The 23,927-nt window shown below is 43.8% G+C and overlaps 1 protein-coding gene across 3 annotated transcripts in view; it reads right to left on the bottom strand.

Moving 5' to 3' along the window:
• The window catches only part of KCNQ5 (potassium voltage-gated channel subfamily Q member 5), a 622,372-nt gene continuing 598,445 nt past the window's right edge, over positions 1-23,927 (bottom strand). For all 3 annotated transcript variants that reach the window (XM_090034927.1, XM_090034921.1, XM_090034933.1), the window contains 3 exons: positions 11,711-11,842; positions 5,873-5,999; positions 1-5,427 (listed from right to left, as the gene is read on the bottom strand). In XM_090034927.1, the coding sequence (XP_089891053.1) occupies positions 4,483-5,427; positions 5,873-5,999; positions 11,711-11,842 (1,204 nt within the window). In that variant the 3' untranslated portion in view covers positions 1-4,482. The remainder of the gene's footprint in view (positions 5,428-5,872; positions 6,000-11,710; positions 11,843-23,927) is intronic.

The following is a 23,927-nucleotide window of genomic DNA, read 5'->3' as shown; positions in this document are numbered from 1 at the left end:
AAACCAAACCATTTTTATTAACAACAATATGGATTCAACTTTGTCATGAAGTTACAATTAACATTATAATGTAACGGCTAAAGCCATTGCAGCGTCAGTGGAAGTGTCCCTTATACTTTTCATAACCATTATAAAACCAACATTTTAATACTGCCACATAAGACATTGGCCAATAGAAGTGTCTCAGAACACTTTCAATGCTTGGTATCTATGAAAGTGTTCCATGTTATTCTGAATAAATGAATGGGAAAGATCTTATGCACTTCCTTTGACACTGCTGGATTTGATTCAGATTTTAAAAACGGATGAATCTTTTTAGACAATGATAACAACTTGTGTGATGTTGCAATCCATTTTAATTAAATCAATTAACACACTTAAAATGTGAAGCAGAAATAGCTGGGCCAAATTCTTTCCTGATTTATCTCTCATTCAACACCAATGAACCCAATGGGATTACACAAGGTATGAACCAGGAAAAAATTGGGTCCAGTGGGACAAGTTCACTCCTGGATGGATGTAATTCCACTGAGGTGGATGGAGCTGAGCCTGATTTACTCTGAAAAAGGCTGACTTTAGCTCAGTTGGGCTGTCACTCCAGTGAAGTCAGTGAAATCACACAAGGACTGAATTTGGCCTCAGACATTTAATCACTTTTTTCATTCCTTTGCTCTTGCATTTTCTTTCCCTGCTAAATTCTCTTTTCTGATTACTCTACTTTTCTCTGTGCTTTTTAAAAAGATTCCCTTCTTTTCATCCTTTTGTATCTTAGTACGTTGTGCGTTACTTTTTATATAGTCAATGTGACATATGGGTTAATTCAGCTAAGCATTAGTTTCCTCAGGAAATAACTGGAATATTATCATTTTCACTTTAAACAGATGCCCAACAAAATGAAGGGTTGAATCTGGACTCCTATCTCAAGCAAAACTCTTGTATAAGTCAATGGGGTTTTTGCTTGAGTAGAGACTGCAGGTCCAGACCCATAAATAGTATTGTATAGTAGATGTCCTACAATACATCAATAATTCAGTATGACTTGATGTATCACAGAAGGTGTATGGGTAGATTGCCTATCACCATACTGTAATGACAGCTGTCACTTTAAATAGGATTATCTTTAAAACATACGTTATATAACTGTGGGCATTGTGAATAAAAGTGTATGATCTTTGCAATCTTGAACTCTACGCTAAAACACTATATTCATATTTAAATAAAACTATAGATCATATGAGCCAGGAGCAAATACAAATTTTTAAATGTATATTCATCATCAAAAACTATTCTTTTCAGTTCTCTCTTCAGTCAGGTACAACAAACACACTAATCAGAAAACAGTTCTTTGTGTAAAGCCAAATCCCGAAGCTCTTATTTAGGGCCAAATTCTGTCCCATGCAGTCTTCCAACAGATTGTACATCAAGGCAGAATTTGTTCATTACTGACTACTCATGAAAAATTCCTATTACCTACAACGAATTTTGAATTAGTACCAGTAAGTAGCTCAGGACAAGACTTTTAAGGCCAAACCTGGTCCCACAGAAATCAATAAATTATTGATTTCCACGGAAGCAATGTCGTTCCTATTGTTGTAATTAAAGTTATACTTTGGACACAGGGAACTCCTGATGAGGAAATGTAAAATCAAAACAAACAAGTCTCTCCAGACCTCCACAGGTTTGTATATTATTGTCTCAATTTTCTATCAATAGTTTTCATACATTTACTATACAATTAGAAATTGCTCAAAAATGTCAAGGTGAGAATAAAAGAAAAAAGGGACTTTCAACTGTAACATAAAATGAGGTCTTGCTGATTTATTTGTACTCTGTAAAGACATTTACATTTTCATACATAATTTATAGAGTTCATTTATGCGCACAAAACTGTATTAAATAAATTAACTTAAAATCAGAAGGACTCAAGCATTTAAGGCAAAGATACATTCTGGGAGAAAAATTATCAGTAAAAACCCAGGCTCTGAATCTGCAACTGCACTTGCAGGCTGAGTCTGTACACCTATGACATTTCATCATCTTCAGGCAGTAGATGTCAGGGTCTGCTCTTGCAGGTGCAGTTGCAAGATAGGGCCCAGTTCATGATGATTTGATGAAAAGGGGAGGTCAAGCTAATTACTGACACATTAGTTGCCTGTGCCCAAGCTCTTGCCCCTATGTTGGACCTAAATGCAGCCTTATATCTAGAACAATGTGAGACTTCACTTAAAAGGCAAAAAGGCACCATAAAACATCAGATAAAAGAAAAGAAAAATTCTAAAAACCATATCGTTTTTAGATACCATACTATACTTTAAATTTACAGATTTGGCCAGACAAACTGCAGACATTCAATTAAATTAATCTTTAAATGATCTGAGATGTGGAAAAAACTATTTATCGTCACAAAAATATCTTAGCAATCAAGCTTTAATATGATCAGACAGCACATTGAAGAAGGTAATAAAGGTCAAAGGCGATAAATTATATGGCAAATCAGTGATAGCTAATTGTGCTTCAAGATGTCTTTCAGTAATTACCAGCTGAGCTTTGTTCCAGCCTAAATCCTAGAACACAGCTTATCATCCATAGAACCCCTAGCAATAACACAATATATACACTCTAAAGTTTGCATGTATTTCACATAATAAGGTTATCATGTAACATCCAGGAATATTTCTGTAAAGGAAATATGGAGGCAGAAACTACAATGGATTCATAGTAAACAGTTCAAGTCCTTCACAATACAATCTGTAGCATTTAGCCATTGTTAAGACTATAGTGACATTTTTGATAGATAATAAATCCTCATCTGGTTTGGGCCTTGAACAAACAGTGCCCTGAGAGAGCTGGAACTGGCATCCCTGTGCATTTGGAGCTCCTGCTGCTAGAGGGAATTCAGCCCAGGCCAGACTACCCAAAAGTCCACTGTGCATGTAGCTTAAAAGAGAGGCGGGGGGCAACAAACAAAAACCTTTTTTCATGGGGCAGTTTTTAGGCTACCAAAGGGTTCCAGTGGCAAAGCCCCAATAAGGACATATAGGCACTAGTACTGCTGCTGAATCTCAGCAGAAGCAAAATATAGGAAGGACATGAAAGGAAGAGATGTCCAGGGAGAATGCAAATTTGCTGTGGGTTCTGAATCTAAAAACTGGGTGGGAGAAGGTATGGGGGAGGAGTGTGAGTGTTCTTTCTGGAACATTTATAAAAATGGATCCAATATTTCTTTATCTCTTACTCCCCTCTCTAGCTAATTTAGTCAATTCAGTCTCATTTCCTAATTCCTGGCATGGGTTTTTTGGGGAAGAAGCATTAGCTGTCTGTGACTGACAGACTGGAATTCAAAAATCTTTTTCCTCTGTCTATACCTCCCTTCATTATTTATTTTCTTTCCCTCCATTTAAATCCATATTTTCTTTCCCTTCTTATTGTCTCTCTCTCTCTCTCCTTCTCCTCACCTTCAATATAGTTTGTCTGTCTGTCTCTCTTTCTCTCTTCCTTCTCCCTGACTGGCCTCCCTCCCCCTCTTTCAGTTCCCCATATGTTGTCACTTTCTTGTCATTCCCAGACTTCTGAAGTACTATTAAGCAGCATCAGGTTGCAATTGTGAGTACTTGTGCCACTTTCAGGGCAGAAGGAGGTATTGCTTCTATGATAACAGCAGTACCTAGTCCTCTTCTGTAGATACTACTATTGTCAAAATGCTTCACATCCACCGGCTGGCACATGAGTAAGACTGGAATAAGGAAAGCTACCCCTGAATTTTTTATACAATTTCCTAGATCATCCACCTTTAAGGCTGGCCCTGATCCTTAGAATTTATACATTTCATAGCAAAAGAATGTTCTTCTTATAAAGAACAACTTGAAAGTGGTGTGCAAATTACTTTTGCCACAACACTAAATCACCAAAAAATATACAGAAATTAACATTCTATGTCTCAGAGCATTAAAATAACTGATTAATGATGAGTTAATGTGTATATCTTGCAACTAGCAGCCATTTCTAATCCCATATTACTGGTTTCCTTGGTACCTCGCTAGCAGCTGTAGATAATATTCTTGTTGTAAACATAAACTATTATCTAATTCAGGACATACATATTTTTAATCCAGAAGCAAAGTGCTTTAAGTCTTATGGTTTTGTTTTTTTTACTTCTGCACTGTAGAAACAGCACTATTTCTAAATGCTCAGATCTTTGCTTTTTGATAAATCCTGCAGCATTAGCTTTGTATATTACTCATTATTTAAACCTACTGTACTACATGAAAGTGTTGATGTACTGTAGGTATAAATTTGAATTTTAGCCATCATTTAAACATGCATTTTCATGCAGCTAGAAGATATGGGCTTATACACAACTGCCTTTCAGATTCTTCCTGATTCTTGCAAGTTTATCATATTAAAAAGGCTTTCAAAATAGTTCATGCTATGATATGTATGACTAAAGGAATTACTCAGCCAGTGAAGAAAACCCATAAGTTGTTATTTAAGTTTGACATGAGGCAGGCTGAGTGAATCTGTACCATCCCCTGGCTTGAAAATGCTTTGAGATGATCTTGATATTCCAGTCCTTAGAGAGTCAGTGGAGAGAGTTGTTTCCACTAAGGGGTGAGAGATGGCTTCAGTAGTCTCTGTTTCTGCCTCTACTTCCAACTCTTCATCTGTTATAAATAATTTGGACTCTCTCCATTTGGAGTATACTTCTTGGCTACCTCTTGAACCACTGGGGTCACTACCAGCAATCTGTACATTCAGTTCTTCTGTTGACTGTATAAGGGTTTGCACAGATAATGATTTTCCTAAATCCATTTGCGCTGTTTTAACGGAGCCCAAAGGTTCTCCTTCGGTATCAAGGCTTTTTCTCCATGAAAGATTCTTTGTCACACTGGTCTGTGCAACTTGTCCATTATCCTTTGATGCAACAAGGCAAGCGGTGACATCAGAAATATTTTCCTGTGTAGTCACAGGGATAATATGAATAGGTTCAGGTCTGCTGATATGCTTGACTGATGAAAAAGGTGGTATTTGTAAGGTGGTTGGAGTTGTTGGCTTACTGGCCTGATTTATTTGGTTTGATATATTATTAGCTATTACTGCTGCAGGTCCATCATTTGGCACTTGCGTTGCTTGACTATGCATAGCTGGACTAAAAGCATAGTAAGCCTGAGTGCTAAATTCATTTGGTGTCAGTATAAGTTGTAGGCCACGTGGCATGTTGGCACTAGCTGATCTGGATACACATCCACTAATTCGTGAAGAATTAGATAAATCCTTGCTGTCCACAGGACTTTGATAATCAGAGGTCTGCTCACATTCAAAAGCTGGCATTTGAAATGAAGCCAAAGTGAGCGCTGATGCAGATCCTTTCCTTAGAACCTGTTGATAGATATCTAATAGACTGTCTAGTTTTGACTCTATGGATTGTACCTGCAGGTTGGGAAAAAAGGTTGAGTACAAAATATTACTTAAAATTGTATTTCCAGAATTTCTTTAAACCTAAGCAAATAAAAGGAATGTAACAACCCCTTGAATATAAGCAAATGATCCTTTGTTTCTCTCTAAAGAGTAGCTAGTTAGTCTTCAGAACTAACACAGTATTTTAACAGACTGTTCAGCAGCAAGGTAATGTGTTATTTATTAAAAGATGAAGATTCCCGTAACATCAGGGTTTTTTTTCCATTTCTACATTTCTGCATACAAAGCAAATGTAAGGTAATAGAATTTGCTGATGTTTTATTTTTAGGACTAAGATGGTGCAGATGCCAGAAAAACTGATTTTACTTTTCACTGAAATCTGAAACTTCTATCATTAACTATTAAAAAATGTATCCTATACAATAAAACAAAATCACAGTCACAACAGTCACTGTACCTGTTTCTCCACCTTGACAACACGCCCTAACATACTAAGGTCATCAGTTGTCTCATTCTCCACAGTATTCTTTTCTCGACTTTTCTTATCTGTTGTGATTTGTCCTTTTCCAAGAATTTGGTCAACACTGAGAGAGAAACCAGAAATGGTCATAATGACAGCCATATAAGTTGGTATAAAAATCCTTAAGAAGGATGAAGTGGAATAAAGTACATGGAATGAAGTTTGTAATACTTAGGGAGTACAGAATATGAACCTGTGTAGCAATGAATTCATACTTACTGTTATTTGTTAGATATGTTAAATATCTAATACATGATATAACATACACATTTGTGATGGATATTTTAGTCATAAGTTATTGGTACAATCTTGTAGGCGCTTACTACTGGGTGCACTGCTAGCTACCAGGAATAGTCCCATTGGCCAAATATAGCTATTCATGTTTCAGGGGTCCTAAATTTGTATCTCATTAGTAAGCTAAGGAAATACACGCTAGATGAAAGTACTGTAAGGTGGATACACAATTAGATGGATCACTGTGCTCAACAAATAGTCATGGCTCAATAGATGGCTCGGTGGAAGGAAGTATTGAGTAGGGGTCTATTCTGGCTCTGGTATTATTTAATATCTTCATTAATGATTTGGAGGATGGGATACAGTTCATGCTTAGCAGATCTGCAGATGACACCAAACTAAGGAGAGTTGCAGACACTCTCTAGAGGGTAGGGTTAGCATTCTGAATAACCTGATAAACTGGAGAAATGGTCTAAAAAGGTCCAAAATCAATCAAATGAAATGGAACAAAGACAAGTATAACATCCTACACTTTGTTAGGATGGAATAAAGGTCTTAAATTGCGGCAGGGGAAAGTACCAGGAAAGTTAGATTGGTTAAAAAATGGCTGACCCAATCTATGGCAAGATTGATGTAACTGAACTTCTGTACCCATTCCAAGTGTAGCCCCTGGGCCAGGAAATCCTTTTCCTACCTGCCCAGTACCAGGGTATTTGAGTCCTTCCCCAGCCCCTTGCCCCAACCCCTTCTCCCATCCCCAAATGGACAAGCCCCACACTTGCAGACCAGCCAGCCCCATGCCCAAACCTGCCAAACCCTCCAATTCCACAAGCTGTTCCTGATGCTAGTTTTACCAGCATTCACTGGTGCCAAAAGCTAACTGAAGCAAGCAGGGGTAGGGGTGGCCAGGGTCTTGAGCAGTTGGTTTGATAGGGAAGGGTTGTTCATCTGTGGGTGAAGAGTTTGGGGGGCTAAAAATAGCCACTGGTCAGGGGGAAATAACTCCCTCAATCCTCTAAAGCCTCCCCATTGAGCTGCCAGCCCCCACAATCCCATCAGCCCTGCTAATGCCCCCAATCTGCCCACCCCTCCCCACAACCTAACTTAAATCAGGCTCCTGGGATTGATGATCCAGTAAAACTGGCTTTGGGATTAGTTTGTGGATTGGGGGCAGTTGGGCAGCAACAGGGGGGTAAGTGGTGGGGATCCTGGGAGGTTTAGTGGGATCAGAAAGACTCTCTGATCCTGCCAGTCCCCACCCCTGACCTTCCAGGGTCTCCCATGGACCCAGCTACCTCTGCTGATTCCCCCCCAAGCCTCCAGATAGACCCCGTTAGCCGCCTAATCCCCCCAAATACCTCTGCTAGTCCCTCCATCCCACCTGGTCCTCCCTCTATTCCAACTTAATTTTAGCTCAGGCTCCCAGCATCTTTCTAATTACTATGTTCAGGGGTCCATTCTTAACCTGATCTAACCCCTCCAAACTTCTGGCTGTAATGTCTGTAAGCAGTCTTAGTTTGGTTTTGGGTTGAGGCAATATTTCCTTTACTAGTCAACTGCCCGTGAAGAATGATGGGGTGAGGGAAGGGGGCGGGGATGGAGCCCCATGCCCCTCCCCTGTCTGGGCCCACTCCCCCTTGCCGCATCTTGGGGTCCAGGTCTGCTACCCCGCTCCCTGCCGCATCTGTGGAGGGAGAGGAGGAGTGGGCTCAGGCCTGGTTCAGGGGAGAACCACGGCCAAGGGTGGGGAGAAGCCAAGCCATCGTGGCAGGGGTGGTGGGGGAGCAGTGGGCCCAGGTTGACCTGGTGGTGGCAGAGGGATGGGAGAAGCAGGCTTCGGGCCAATGCAGGGGAGGAGATGGCCTAGGCCCAAGGGTGGGAGGGCCTGCTCAGGCTCAGTCCTCCTCTCCCCCACCTCCATGTCAGGCTCTGGCCCACTCCTCCCCACTCCCCATTGCCACTGCCGCCACAACAGGATGCCTGCTCCTCCCCGCTCCTTGTTGGGCCGGCTCCTCCCCCCCCCCCACCCCTGTGTCGGCCCTGCAGGCGGTGACGACTGAAGAGGGGAGGGGCGGGCCGAGGCCAGTGCCGGTGCCCTGGCCCCCCCACGGTGTCCCAACCACGCCCCCCTGCTGCTGTTACCTTCAAGGAGCAAGGGGTGGGGCGAGGCCAGCTTTGGTGGCCTCACCCCCTCCTCTGCTCCATCATTGCCACCTTCAGGGAGCAGGGCACGGGGGGTGAGACCAGCACTGCTGGCCTCGATCCCCGTTCCATCTGTTTTGTTACTACTGCCAGCTGCACTGACCTTGCCCCACCCCCCGCTCTGTCCCCTGTGTCCCCACCATCATGAGGGCATGCTGCCACCTGTCCAAATGCTTCTTTCCACTCTTGATTGGCTGTTTGTCACCCAATCAGAGCACAAATAAAGCATTATGGACAGACAGACAGAAAGACTTAGGCTTTTATAATATTAGATAATTCCCTATATTTATGTGTTTGGGGGACAATTTTCTAGAATTACCAGAGCTGTTAAGTTCTTTAATTTACAGACCTATGACTTTTTCAGTATACTTCTCTGAGCCCTCCACATGTGGTAGGAAGAGTAAAATTATCATAAAACAATTATCAGAAAAGAGATCCACTTAATATAAAGGGCACTAGGGACCTGGATGAATAAACTGTGAGGCTTTCTAGGTTTTAGAAAACCTTCCTAGCTCTCTTGCACTGTCCGGAGAGATCTTATGTTAAATGGATGTTAAAAATACAGTGGGTACTACATGCAACTTGTAGATAATCTCCCCGAGGGAGGAAATTCAAAATAAGGTGTGAATTTTCACCCCACCGTCTGTGTCTAGAGCTCCTTCTACACATTACAGGTATTGCACAACCAGTTGATTAACTGCACAATTACCCTGAAGCCAGCAACGTGTGCAAAGTACTTATCATGCCATATAAAGCTCCAACTATAAAGTTAGACCTTGAAAATGTGTACTAACTTTATAGCTGGTTGCTATTGAGCTTTAATTTGTACCAGTAGCAGACCCTGTCATTTGGTCCTGTCAGCTGACGGGGCTCCCAGATGCAGGGCAGACACTGAGTCCTGATAGTGCGTCTCCTGGTGCTAGGACCCAGTTGGGTCATGGCAGCTGCAGGGTGTGGCTGCTGTCTTCCAGCCCTGGGGGTGCATGGAGCCCCCCCAGGACTGGGAAATTGCAGTTGCTGTCAAAGCCATCCCTGGGGGGGTGCAAATCAGGGTGACCACTCCAGGCTTTGGGGGCCTCCACGGAGCTGGGTGGAGCAGCCGCAGTGACTCTGTGCTCACCACTCACTAACCCCCTCCCCCTCGGCTGCCAAGGCAGCTGCTATCAATGGCTGCAGCAGCTTCTTTGGGTCCGGGGAGGGTGGGATTGGAGCAGTGGTGGGGCCCCACATAGGCTGATTTGTCCTGGGCCCTGCACCCTGCTCAGGTTGGATCCTGCTCTGGCTGCTATTGTCTTCCAGCTTGTGGTGCACCCCTGAGACTGGCAGATCCTGGCAGCTGCATCACCAAGCCGCAAGGGTGTATGGGGTGACCCTGTGGGTGGGAGTCCCTCAAGTGAGGGGACTCCGAGCCATAGGACCCACCCCTTCTGAACAGTTTCCCCCACACACACACAATCCCCCACACCTCCACAGTCCTTCCACCTACAGTCCCCCCATGTGGGGGTGGGAGGAACTGGAGGTATGGGGGGACTGTGGGTGAAAGGACTGTGGGGGTGTGGGGGATTGTGTATGTAGGTATGGGGGGACTGTGGATGGAGGAACTGCTCAGGAGGGGTGGGTCCTCTGCCCACCCCCCCTGCTCAGGCCATAGCGCCCCCTGCTCAGTGCACAGTCTCCCTGCATGGCCCATAGCTCCCCCACAGCAGCAGCAGCAGCAGCAGCAGCAGCAGCAGTGGCTATTAGGGCACTCATGGCCTGCTACTGACTGGCAGAGCCCCCTGGCAGCACAGCATGGCCCCAGCTGCCTGGTGTCAGATTGGCACCACACGCAGGAGACGTCTACTCTCCGGTTTAGCTGGGTCCTGCCTGGCCCAATGGCACATGAGGCAAACCCCTCACACCCCTTCCCACAAACCCCACGCCCCTCCCCTACAACACCATATCCCCCCTACAAATCACTCCCTGTGTGTCCAGCCACCAAATGGGATGGGATGGGACCTGCTGGCAGAAGCAACTGCCACACTTCAACCCTGCCCCATGCCCACACATGGAGTCCCTGCCTGGGTGGGCTCCTGGTCCTAGGAACCACTTAGGTGTGTGATGAGCTGGGAGCAGGTGGAAGCAGGGGTGTGTGTGTGAGAGAGAGAGATGGGGGTCGGGGATGGGGGAGCACTCCAGGTAGGAGAAGCCCTCAAAACTGGGCTTAGAGACCCTCTCCCCCCCTAAAGCAGCTTGTGCAGTGGGAAGCTGACCTGGGAGGGAAGGGGTTGCCCAGCTTAATCCCTGAGCCCCAGTCAAAGGCTTTCAAGGAATGGTGTGGACACAAGTGCAGGAAGCAGAACAGCAAGGGCTGGGACTGCTCACAGCCACAAAGCAGAAGGTGGTACAGCTGCAGCTGGACTCACGTCCAGGTGTTGGGACAGAGCTGTGGCCAGGAGGGAGCTAGTGCAGGGCAGGCAGAGGCTGTGGATCAGGAGTAAGGGGCACTCGAGTGTGGGTGTGGGTGCCTGCAGAGAACAGGCAAAATCCTGTTTGTGGACAGTGGGCCCAGAGACTGAGTGAATCCACTAGGCACCAAAGAGATCATTCCAGGACTCAGGGGCAGTCTCCCAATCAATATAAAAGGAACATCAAGGCATGGCAGGAGAGATAGAAAGGTGGGTTATACGGAGGACCTGGAGTAGATGTAGGACTAGGATGGCCCACAGGAGACTTCAGGGTCTGCCCTGCCACAGCACCTCAGTTGACAGTTATAGCCTTAGAGGCTGTTTTTCATTCTGCATGGTCACTCAGCAATGAACTTGATCTTCACATTCAGTGGAGGGAACTGGAAACTTGAGTAACTAAGAAGATAGCCCAGTTCTGATACCCCTCATCCTAGTTCTGCATGTGCTCATATGCACCATGTGTTAACCCAGTGATTGTTGCCTGGAGTCAAGCATATAAAAATATTAGATTTGGTCTTGTGTGGAGTTGAGTGCTGTTCAGTTTGATGAGACTGAGATGGGAAAACAGACAGACAATTTTCAGTAGTGACTGAATTATTCTTGAAGCATCTGAATGAACAGCCTACCAGTTTTTGCGTGCACTATGAAGACAACAAGGGTATATTTAAAAAAATTTCAGATTTTCATTTTTTGGGCACAATTTATGCTCACATTTTTTCCATATACGGTTCAATTGCTGGCCTGATGGCATCCTAAAAAAAGGTAGGCAGTACGTGCAAAAATGTTATCCAAAAAGAACTTTGATGTGTAAAAATGTACAAGATAAGATTGTAATACATGACAAGATAAGATTTTTTTATATAGAAAGGATAAAGGTTTGTTCCTTTCTTACCGTGACTGAAGACTTTTAATTCTGCACAACATATCCAGGTGACCAGCTGAATACTGTTCAATGACATCTTTTACATCATATGGACGTAATGTCTCTTTAAATTTTCTCTTTGCAACATGAAATTTCATGATTCTATGGAAGAAACATTTTCCAGATTAATTGACATACACTTTTCTGAAGTCATAAAGCCCCGGTCAGCTCTATCTAATCACAATACGGGCAGCTGGCTTACTTTAAAATGATCTAAACCAAGGAGATTTTCTTCTGAACTGCAGTATACCCAATGAGACCCTTATAACTAGTGAGGTCATTGCTTTGGAGGTGCCAGATCGTCATGAAAAAGAGATAAGGTCACAATGACTTTTAAAAATATAGTAACTTCTTTATAGCTAAAAGTATATACCCTTTAAGGTGTCCTCTCCCATAATGCCCCAGTTCAGCAAAATTTTGTAGCACGTGTTTAGACGTGATTAATTCCACTAATTTTAGTGGGACTACTCATGTCCATAAGGCTCGGCTTAAACAACTTGAACTAGATAGAACCTTAGTTTCCAAGGAACCTTCACAAGTAAATCTAAGCAAAGGAATAAACGTGTCTTGGCATGTAGTGGAATAAATATTCTTCTGATTCTGCCTGTTTTTTAACTGTCAAATAACTAAAATGATTAACACTGACAGGATAATTGTAAACCTCTCCACATAAGTCAATTTGGGCCTAAAAAAGGAAAGGTTTTATATTTTCTACAGATGAAAAAGTAGGATATACATCTCATTCTGTCTTCCTTGACAGATAAATGCATGGATAGCTATACATTTGAATGACAATTTAGATAAAGAAGTACTTTTGTATGCAATTTAAATTAGGCTTTCATTCTGCTACCACCAAAATCAATAGTAATATTCTTACTAACTTTAGTGGGACTGGGATTAGATTCTAAAAAATATAATTAAAGAAATGTAATTAATATTCTTCATTTTCTTGTGTTCTATTTAAGTTTTTAAACGGTCTTTAATTTGTGCCTGCAATTTGTTTCTCATTCATTTTTCATTTGTTAATTAAAAGCATTATTCAAACAGGTCAGCAATCTCCTGTTTTAAATCTTTCTTTTGCTGATGTGGGATGAAGTCTTGGAATCTGCAGTCCCCAGACATGTCATAAGCAAAGATCTAATTCAAGTAAAATTACTGAGGTCCGTGGGAACTATGTTTTAATAAGTGCTAAGGGACTTAGTAGGGGTGTGTGAAATGGGCCCTATTCAATTTGGATTCAGATTCTGTCCCAATCAGGTTCGTTGATTCAGATCACTGTCCCCAATTGAATTTGGCTGATCTGAATCTGAAGAGTTGATGCTGATTCAAAGAATCAGCAATTCGGCCATAGACACAGTTTTAAATGTTTTTTTTACATACCCCGAGGTACTAGATATAGCTTGTGAACACTGTGATGCTGGGGTGGGTGGAGCGTCCCACAGGAGCACGGGGGGGCCGCCCCACATGCTTGATGGCGAACCCAGAGGTGGACTGGAAGTACTTCTGGTTCACGTCCGGGTCTGCCAGGGAGCACATGGGGTCCCCCCGCAACTCCTGGTTCTGCAGTCAGCAGCACGGGGACCCCGGGTGCCACCCCAGACCAAGGAGGCACCAGTTGCTGAGCCGGGGGGGGGGCACAGAAGGCTCCCCAGTGGAGCCGAAGTGCCTGTTCTGCTGGAAAAGTGATCTTTGTATTAAATCACAAATTTGAAGAAACATAGGCTAAAAATTTAAAGCATCGAAATAGAAGTGGCAGGGATATTGTAACTCCCACTGGCTTAAGGGGGAGTTGTGGGAGCTTACCACTTGTGAGACTGTGAAGCGTGTGTCCCAGTGTTTTGGGGTAAAAGAAATAAAAGGAGAATACTAGCTATACATTGGAAATTTCTGCTGCATAATGGAGGTATACAGGTAGGGAACATTAGACTTTACATCATTTCATCATGTTAGACATCAAATAACAAGATACAAAGCCAGGGTTATTACTATGTAATAAATAGAGATTCATATTCCTTTAAAAGGAATTCTGTGAAAATTATACTTTATATTTTTATGGCCTTATGATGATAGGTATAGAGAGTTCAATTTGAAATTGATAATGGCACCCTATTGGTTTCTGCACTATATAAAAACCAGTTCTTCTGGTGGTACACAATCTTTCTTCACAATGTTAAGTTTGTTTGTCCTATCATCATAAATCCACAGTTGAAATGGTGAAATGGAATGTTGTTGGTATAGTGCAGGAAATATAACCTTGGACAGAGAAATTAGAAATGAAAAGACGGGTTAGTATTAGTTCAGCACCCTGCCAGTTCAGAACTGATTGCCCCTGTTTGTAGTGGAAATGGTGCTTTAAATATGCCAAGTATTACAATTTCCTCTTTTTGAATTGGGAGACAAATTCCACAAGCAAATGATAGATCTCACTTTTATTTCTGACCTGGAGGAACCTGAAACAAGAACACGGAATTTATTGTCTTATCTCCATAGTGACTTTGAAATGTTCATCAGAGCCTAATCCCCTGTGTATCCAGTTATTAATTGAGATTATGAAGAAAAACTGACTTGTTTTAAAACAATTCATATCACAAATGTGGATGACTTACAAGAAAATATAGTCATACTTTTTTTTTCTTTTTTTGCTTTGCTTTGGCAGGTAAATACAATTGTCAATTGCACTTTTCATGAAACACAGCATGAGTGGGAACTGGAAAGTTAGGGACAGACATTCAAAAAGCCTGAGCCTGAATTGAGTTAATCTTTGCAGATTAGTCTAACCTGCTTAGGTTGAACTGGTTTGCAACTGCACAGGCGGTCCCTCTAGACTGAAGAAATTCAAGCACATGCCTGCAGTGGCTCAGGCTAGAAGCTGGGGGACATTAGAGCAGCCCTCCCTTCCCTTCTTCAGTGCTAAGCTGGGGGGGTGTGGCCAGGCCCCAGAAGGACGCTCTGATTAGGGAGGGATGTAAACCCCCTCCCCCACTTGCAGTCCCAGGCTTTTCCCCACTCATTGCTCAAGGGGTGGGAGTGTTGCCAGCACTCTGAGGCAAAGGTGTGTGGGGGTGTGCAGTGCATACATCTGTTGATGATATTGAGCTTTTCAGTCTCCCTCTCCCTCATGGGTGACTGCTGCCTCCTGAGTCGGGGGGCATGTGCCCCCCCCAGCAGCTGATCTTGCCAACTGCAGGGAGTCCCCTGCCAACTGTGCACCCCCTGCCCATCACCTAATCAGGGAGTGCTAGCTGTCAGGGGGTGCACCAGCACACCCCCTATACATTGCAACTGCTCTCCCTGCTCTTCATACTGTCTGCAAACCTGACAGGCAAGGGAGCCAGCAGGGGGGGCTAATAACACAGTGTTTATCAGCCCTTCAACAAAACAAAAGCTCTTCTTAAACAGCTTTTTCCAAGGAAGGAATGGAGGGACATTACTAGCTGACCTATTGATTCAGTAGCAACGCGTAGGGGGTGCATGGGGGTACATGTGCACCCCTTGAGAGCGCCGGTGTACCCCCTGAACAGCCGTGCTTACCACTTAGGTGACGGGCAGGGGTGGCAGGTGGGAGAACTGGTTTCCCCCCCTGCAAGCGCTGGCCAGGGAGTGGAGTGCCGTGGTGCTCCCAGAAGCAGCCACAGCCACTTCTGGAAGTGGCCACAGTGATTGGCCACAGCAATCAGTTGTCTCGCAATTGGCTGTGGTCTCCTCCTCCCCACCCCGGTCAGCAAGATTGGCTGTGGGGGAACACCCCCTGGTCACTGACTGGTCGCTGGGGGGGGGCAAGCGCCCCTTCTGACTAAGGTGGCACCAGTCACCCATACGTTGATTACCTCCAAAAAGCCCTATGTGGACACTGTTCTGCCTGTCCCTGTGAAATTGGAAACACAGACACCTCTCAGCATTAGCTAGCACAGCACTTCTCAACCTTTTGCACCTTATGTCCCACCAGCCATTTTGTCAAAAAACTCTAGTCCCATGTGCAGCACGGCGGTGGTGGGAGCATGGCAGCAGGAGTGCGGCAACAGTAAGTGGGGGAGCTCCCGCAGACACTGCCAGCACAGGCGGGGGGTGGGGTGGCGAGCACTGACCTAGGGTCAGTGACCACCCGCAGACCACCTGGCAGTGTCGGCAGTGGCCAGTAGGAATTGTGGACTGCCCACAGACACTGCCGGCAGTCTTGGGTGCAGAGTGGAGAGTGGCGGCTGCCTGCAGGTTCCACCAACAGTGTTGGCGGTGCCTTTTTGCAGGAGGAGCACCACCATGCTCAGGGGGTGCATATGCACCCATGTGCACCCTCTACACATTGCCCCTACCTGGTCCCACCATGGTAAAACAAAACCCCACTTTTTCCAAGAAGTATATTTTTACATCTACATGCATTTTAGTATTATATTAATTATCAATGGAAAATGTTAAGGACATTAAAGATTAAAAACTAGAAACTTTAATAATTTTGTTGATAATGTTTAATTGCTGTAATTGTAGAAAGCAAAAAAAAATAATTCTATTAGCAGAAATGAGATAATTTAGTCATTAGTGAGAAACCTGTGGTTGTGTTTCATTGACAAGTATGTCAGTTCTTGGGGTAATGTTTGAAATAGTGACTAGAAGAGCTGCTTTGATTTGCCAGGACAGAGAAGGCCTGCTCACAAAGAGTTTTTAGATCGGGCAATGAGTTGAAGTCCCACCTACAGGACCTTTGCATCCCACCAGTGAGAAACACTGAACTAGCATACCACGTGCCTGGGGTCTGTGGGTCTGGGGTCCATGCTATGGAGGATGGGAGGGAGGGAGGTGGGGGATTCTTGCTTGAGCAGTGAGCGGGGGGGGGGGGGGAGGGGGCAGTAGGAGGAAGCCAGGCAGACCTAGCTGTGCCTATATTCTCCGCCAAAGCTCTGGCTAGGAAGCAGAGGGGTCAGGCCAGCTCTGCTCTCTGGAGCAGACAGCACAATCCAGGGCTGCAAAGCATCTGGGATGCTCGAGGACTCTGGTTTAACTTAAACCAAACCATGAAGGGGTCTGGGACAGACTGCATAAACCAGTTTGACCCAGATCAGCTAAGTATGATACTACATTCAACCAGGTTTATCTTAAACCAGTTTCAGCCATTTTGAAACCGGTTTATGTCCACTGAACTTATTCTGATGACTTAAACTGGTTTATGTGTAATGTATGTCCCTAGCCAAAGAGTCAAGCCATGGAAGTAGGTCCTCCCCACCCCCTGCCTACCCTTCCCCCAATTAACTATGCTATTGCAAAGATCAGGTCTAACAAAAGACAAGTTAAATGCCCCAGTGTCTAAATTTAAGGAACCTGCCCCATACTATGAAATATAAACCTTAGAGTTTATGTATGTAGACTCCCTGTATAATGCAAAGGGGGAGTTAGGCACCGAAGACATTTTTACACATGCTCCAGGGGGGTGTGTGTTTGGGGGGGCGAGGGGTTTAATTAAAGTAGTTCCAAGATTTGCCCCAATTAAAGCACCCGCAGTGCCTCATGTAACAGGGTCCCTGTTTTCCAAATGGCAATGGGGGCGCTTTAACTAAAACTCGGTTAATGAGTTTCCCTTTGCATCTTAGGCAAAACAGCACCTAAATCCTTTGAGGGTCCTGACTCGGTTAATGAGTTTTAGTTAAAGTGCCCCCCCTGCCATTTTGAAATGCAGAGATGCTGATACATGAGACATGGAGGCTGGTGGAATACACTAATTAGCATGCTCCAGCAGACTTGATTAATCATGTTGGAGTAGCCTCCCCACATGTGTACAGGCACCCTAAGATCGGTGATTCAAAAGACCCAGAAGCTGAATGCAGAGCCACTTAGAGTTTACCAACAGGAAATGCTAAACACAGCAGTGTGTCTGAACTCCCATCCCTCTCTGGTACGTAGGTCCCTGAGTCAAGGTTGTAAAGGAGCACTAGGCTGTACGTTAGGCTGGGCATTCCAGCTATTGAAATTGAAACACTGGGCAGCAACCAATACAAGATTTGCAGGACCAGAAGGAGAGCAAGTAAAAAAGAGCATGACTGTAGTCTGGTGGATAGAGCACTCAGCTGGGAGAAGGGAGCCTTAGGTTCTGGTCCCTCTTCCTAGGACTGTTTTTGTACTTAATCTAATTACTGTTTTATGCACAGTACAAAAGTAGTGCTGGGACAGAGCCAAAGTCTACATCTCCCAAGAGGGTTCTAACTAAAGATTTTCAGAATAACACTCCCTCTTGTTTACTCTTCTTCTGGCTCCCTGGACCTTGCAATTTTGCTGCAGTGTAGTTAGCTTCAACAAGAGGAGTGGATGGAGCCACCATCCAGTGCACCTTAAAAGCCTGATAATTAGTGCAACCTCACAGGAAGAGAGAGGTGAGTGTTTGAATCCCCCAGGTTGAGGAGACTATAGCATCCAGTTTTCCCAACTTCTGGGCAAATGTTCTAACCACTGGCTGGCGAAACAACTTCCTTGGTAATTTTTTTTTGAATGAAGGAGTGTAAAACATTACGTTCAACATATGCCCCATCTCATGTGTAAGCCCACCTATTACATAGGCTAGCCCCAGGGTTGTCCTGGAGGCCATGAAGTCCTACTGATGTCCTGAATGCTGTTGGTGTATTTAGTGCCCACCTACCATGTCAGGACCCTCAAAGGATTTAGGTGCTGTTTTGCCTAAGATGCAAAGGGAAATTAGGTAAGAGTTGTTCACATTGGGGTAGTTTGGGACATGCACCAAAGATGAAGCAGCAGGTGCCTAGGGAACATACAGGTCAAGAGAGGTGCCTCACAAGCTAAGATGTCTCTGGAGTTAAGCAGGTGTTCTTTAGATTTCAATTTTGGACCACCAAGCAGGCACGTAAGTGGACTTAGGTGGCTAAGTGTGATTCTATTCCACCCTGCCTGAGTTGCTAAACATCTGTTAATACATGTTTTTGTAACAACCATCATCTCACCCTTCAGACTGAATTCCAAAAAAGCAGAAACCTACCCACCTTTTGTATTCCCCATTTTTCAGATAGCTTAAGCAGGAATGAATATAATCACAGTTAGGCACCTATGTCCATTTATGTGCCTACTAGATTGGATAGTCTGGTTCTAAAGTCCATACAAATTGGGTTTTTGCCATTTAACTCCTTTCTTTTTTAATGTGGCCTTGAGTAACAATGATGTTTTGCAGCTCAGTCTGAATCCAGCTATTTGAGAAAGATGTGTTTAAAGATGTCACAATTTCTTCAATACTTCATGGTAAAATATTTTGTTATATCATCTGATGGTTTAAAAATGAGAGTCTTTTCCCTTGCCTCCACTGGAACTAAAAGTCCCCTGAGCCTATTGATTTATAATTTACTTCAGTGGAAGCAGAATTAGCCTAATGCTGACTGCTTTGACAAAATCACACCCATAAATGAGGTCTTACAGTAATTACACCTGTTCTTATTTAGTCATTTTCAGGGTTCTTAAATAGCATTTAGGCCTTTCTTCACAGTCCCATGAAGTCAGTGGAAAATATTTCACTGATTTAAATAGGCTTCAGAATAGGCCCTTATTGCCTTTAATTTTGTACTTTGGACGTGTAAAGTTTCCTACTAAAATCCAAGAACACATGTAAAACATCTGACAGCAGGCAGGAGACGTATATATAACTACTCTCTTTCTATTTCTTAAAAGGAGCTATATACGTCAGTCTATTTTTTTTAAATTCTGAAATATGTATTTATGTAAGGATTGTAATAGGTGCAGGCATCCAGTATACATGTTTATGATAACTTGATAGTTTTAAAAAATGAAATAATGTAATTATAAATAGGATATTTGAGATTCTTTAAGTTTAAAAGTTGTTTTTTGGCCCATTTGTACATGGTCTTATGCACTAAAATGAAGGGTCTTATTCCACAAACATTTACACATTTTGAAAACTTGCATTAAATGGACACCTGACACATAAGCAATTATTTATATGATCAGGCATTTGAAGAATTGGGTTTTATGGTAATCACTAGGCAATAAATACTAGTACATTTTCTAATTATACCACAAGGGGGCAAGAAAGACCCATCATAAACCTAGCTGTAAATTGAGCAGAACACCCTAAGTCTATTTGAACTCTAAGAAGAAGTAATTTAAAAAATAAACATGAAATGGTGAACTTCCTAAAGATTTTTGAAATCCTAATGCTTGTTGGGGTTTCCCCCCCCGCAAATCATTGTATTAAATATAGCAGGTTATTTTTTTATTCCAAACAGACTGTGATAAATGATGCATTATGTATCAAACTCATCTAACAACCTGGAGTGAAAGGCGACTGTACCATGAAAATTAACCAGAAATTATGGCCCAATTCAGCAAAACTTTATCAAAAAGAGAGCAAAAGCTACATTATTTTGGGTTGGGCTGAGTTCCAAATACTTTGATATTAAACCGTTTCACATCAACCTTTATTTAGTTTCCCAAAATTTCTTCATTACTTACTTTGCATATTTATTGAGGCAAACTGCCAGGTAAGGCTTAGCTATGGTTTCCTCTGAACAAATACTGTAGATCCCTAAAGAACAATACTATTTATTTATTAGCTTTGTATGCTGCCCTTCCCAAAAAGGGCTCAGGGCAGCTTATAATAGAAACCAGTCTAATTATAAAGACAGATACAAATGTTAAAATAGCATGCAATAGAACAAATCCCCCAGACAATGCTTCCAAAACTTAACCACTCCAGCTTGAATTCTTGACCAAATACAAAGGTTGTACAACACTTCTGGAAGGTTGCCAGATGATCTTGGAGGGACCATGATGGGGAAGGAATTCCAGAGTTGAGGAGCAACTACTGAGAATAATGTCCCATGTGTTTTCTCCAAATGAACTTGACACAGATGCTATTTGCAACAGGTTTCATGTGGCAATGGATTGCAATGGAACATAAGAGAGAAGATACTTTCTTAGGTATGTAGGGCCCAAACCATTTAGAGCCTTAGAAGTGAAAATCATCACCTGGAATGTAACCAGAAAGCTACTGGACCTTGGAGCATTGGAGTAATGTGCTCCTTGTGACCCATCCGTGTCAGAAGGCAGGCAACTGTGTTTTTTGTACCAGCTGTAGCTTCTGGATGGTCCACAAGGGCAGCCAAACGTAGAATGTATTGCAGTAGTCTAGCCTCAAGGTTATAAAATTATGGATGATGGTGGCCACATCTCAGTCTGAAAGAAAGGGCCGTAGCCTTCTCACCAGAATGGAGTTGGTGAAAGGCACTCCAAGCCACTGACACAACCTGAAACACTAGGTGCAGCAAAGTATCCAGGAAGATCCAAGGCTGTGAACCTAAGTGAAAAAAGATGGCTGAACCACATCAATAATAGATTTCCCTATGCTCCCTGCCCAGGTCATATGGTCTACTAACTACCAATAAGTTTGTCTTATCTGAATTCAGCTTCATTTGGTTCATCCATATCAAGTTCCCAACTGTGGCCAGGGATTGGTTAAGGACAGAGAGTGCAGGGCCTGGGTAAGACAAAAAAAAAGGAGAGAGATGGGTGTCATCAGTACACTGGCACTTCACTACAAATCTCCATGTGATCTTGCCCAGTGGCCTTAGATAGACATTGAAGAGGAGGGACAATGAGATGGTACTCTGGGAAATGCACAGGAAATGTCCCAAGGGGACAATAAGCACTCGCCCATCACTGTTCTCTGGAGCTCCCTGCTAGTAAAGAACAGAACCAATTAAGAGCAGTCTCATGAATACCCACCAGATCATGGAAACACATTATCCATATCTCATGATCAACTGTATCAAATGCTGATGAAAGATCTAATAGCAGTGGCACTCAATCTTTTTGCCTTGAGGACCAGATGGGTGGTGTGGGGCAGGTCTGTGGGCCAGATCGGCACCCATCCACCAGCATCTGACCCCATGCTGCCTCCACTTGGCCCTACACACTCAGATCAGGCCCCATGTGAACTCAGCTGGCCCCCACACACTGTAATCAGACCTTAGGGCCCTGCACTGCCCCCACCTGGCTTCATGTGCTGGGATTTGGCCCTGTGCTCTCCCCGTGCACTGTGGTTAGGTCCTGTGGCACCCTGTACCCAGGGCCACAATATCCAGCTCACAGGGCTCCCCATGGGTTTAGAAATTTGGCATCAAGTGAATACTGCCACTGCTCCCCTACTGTGAAAATTTTGGACTTATGGGGAGCCCCGTGGGCTGGATGATTTGAAGCTGGGGGCCAGATTTGGGCCACAGGCCAGGGGTTGAGTACTCTGTCTAATAGGATCAACAGAGTACAGTTTCCCTGCTGATCTCTATGGGAAGATCATCAACCCAGGCCAGAAGCACAGTCTTTGTACTATATCCAGGATAAAAGCAGGACTGGCAGGGGTTCAGAAATATGATAGCACCCAGATGTCCCTCAAGCTATCAGGCAACTACTCATTCAATGAGCTTCCCCAAAAAGGGGAAGTTGAAAACAGGGCGATAACTGGCTCGGGAGCCATCACCAAGAGAGAATTTTCTGAGTAGGGTCTAGAAAATTGCAGACTTAGGAATGTTTGGAACCCTGCCTCCTTAAAGGGAGATACTGATAATACTCAGCAGCAGTGCCTCCAATTTTTCTGCCAGCTGTCTTTTATAAGCCAGGATGGGCATGGGTCCATTTCACAACTGGTTGCCTGCATTCCCCCAAGCACATCATCTAAACTGGTGGGTGGCAACAATTGAAACTAGTTCATATTAACCAGACAAGACAGAATTTCCCCAATCTGAGACACTGACTGCAGCTAAGCTGGTGATCCCCAAGACAAGCTGGATATGCATGGTTTTGTCTGCAAAGTAGGTGGCAAACTCATCACACTGATGATGACTTGGTTTCATGGAGACAACTTAGATTCTCACCACCCAGAACAGTTCCACCATAATGCACTTTGCAGATGTAATGGCAATGGAGAAGGAAAACATCTTTGCTGCTGCCACTGTCGCTGCCACGGCACAGTCCTTTACCAACTGTACCACAGTTGGTCAGCTTTGGCATGAGTTGAGAGCCACCTCCACTCTAACCATCTGACCTCCTGCCTCAGATCTTTCATATACCAATGGGGTCTGTACTGCTGTAGTAGTGGGGATGGATGTCTAGGTGCCTCTGTATCTTTGGCCAAGGCCAGTGTGCTATTTAAAAATCCAATTGGCCATTGACAGAGTAGCCATTGACGTCAGTGGGAATATCTGCCAGACAGTTATCAAATCCCACCAGCTCAATGAGTCTCTGTGGACAGACTAACTTAACTGGTCTACCACCCTGACAGGGCCATCAGAGGACAGGGATACATGCCCTTGGAAGGTAATGGTCCAACATGACAAAGGCACCTTAAAGACATTCCTACTAATTGGGACCCTTGTTTCCAGGCAAGTGTAAAACATTACGTTTAACATGTGCCCCATCTCATGTGTAAGCCCACCTATTACACAGGCTAGCCCCTGGGTTGTCCTGGAGGCCATGAAGTCCTACTGATGTCCTGAAGAGCCAGCCTCGGCATGCATGTTGAACTCAAACACGAGAATAATTCTGGCCAACCTCAACACTGCTTCTAAAACCAGCTTGATTAGCTTGGTCAGGGAATCTGTGCTGCAGCAGGGTGGTCAGCACACCAGTAGATTTCCCAACCTATCCTTAGCCTCAAACATGACATAAACAAGCTCTATGTTAGATAAGCACTGCATACCTTTTAAAGAACAGATCTTATTTACAGACTACTGCTATTCTAGTCCTGTGACCTTCAATCTTAGGCTGAAGCTACACCAAGTACCTGGCTGGCACCATCTGGGCAAACACTAGCCCAGATGCCTCATCCAGCCAGGTCTCAGTGATACATGCAAAGTTAGCAGCCTCATCCAAAGGTGAGGTCAATGATGACTGATATCTTATTCAAAACCAACCTTGCATTAAATAGCAACAGAGACAGATCAAGGTCTCCACTGGCTGTGATCCCTACAGAGACAGAAGCAGAAGGAAAGAAAAAGAGGCACCACATGCTTTCATCTGTGCCTCTGAATAATTTTTTTCTTCCTTTATCATATCTCCCCTGCCCAACACAACTTTGATGGTCACAGCAAACTGTCAATACCATCTAAATACTATCAAATATGTAAGCAGTACAAAAAACCCATTATAGAAACAGACTCTTTTTGTATGAGAAAATTATAGTTCTGTCTCA

Source organism: Crocodylus siamensis, chromosome 1, assembly GCF_052110815.1.
Source record: "Crocodylus siamensis isolate JL-2025a chromosome 1, ASM5211081v1, whole genome shotgun sequence".
NCBI classification, from domain to species: domain Eukaryota; kingdom Metazoa; phylum Chordata; order Crocodylia; family Crocodylidae; genus Crocodylus; species Crocodylus siamensis.
The sequence above is the reverse complement of the archived record's forward strand: the minus strand, read 5'-3'. Positions and strand labels throughout refer to the sequence as shown.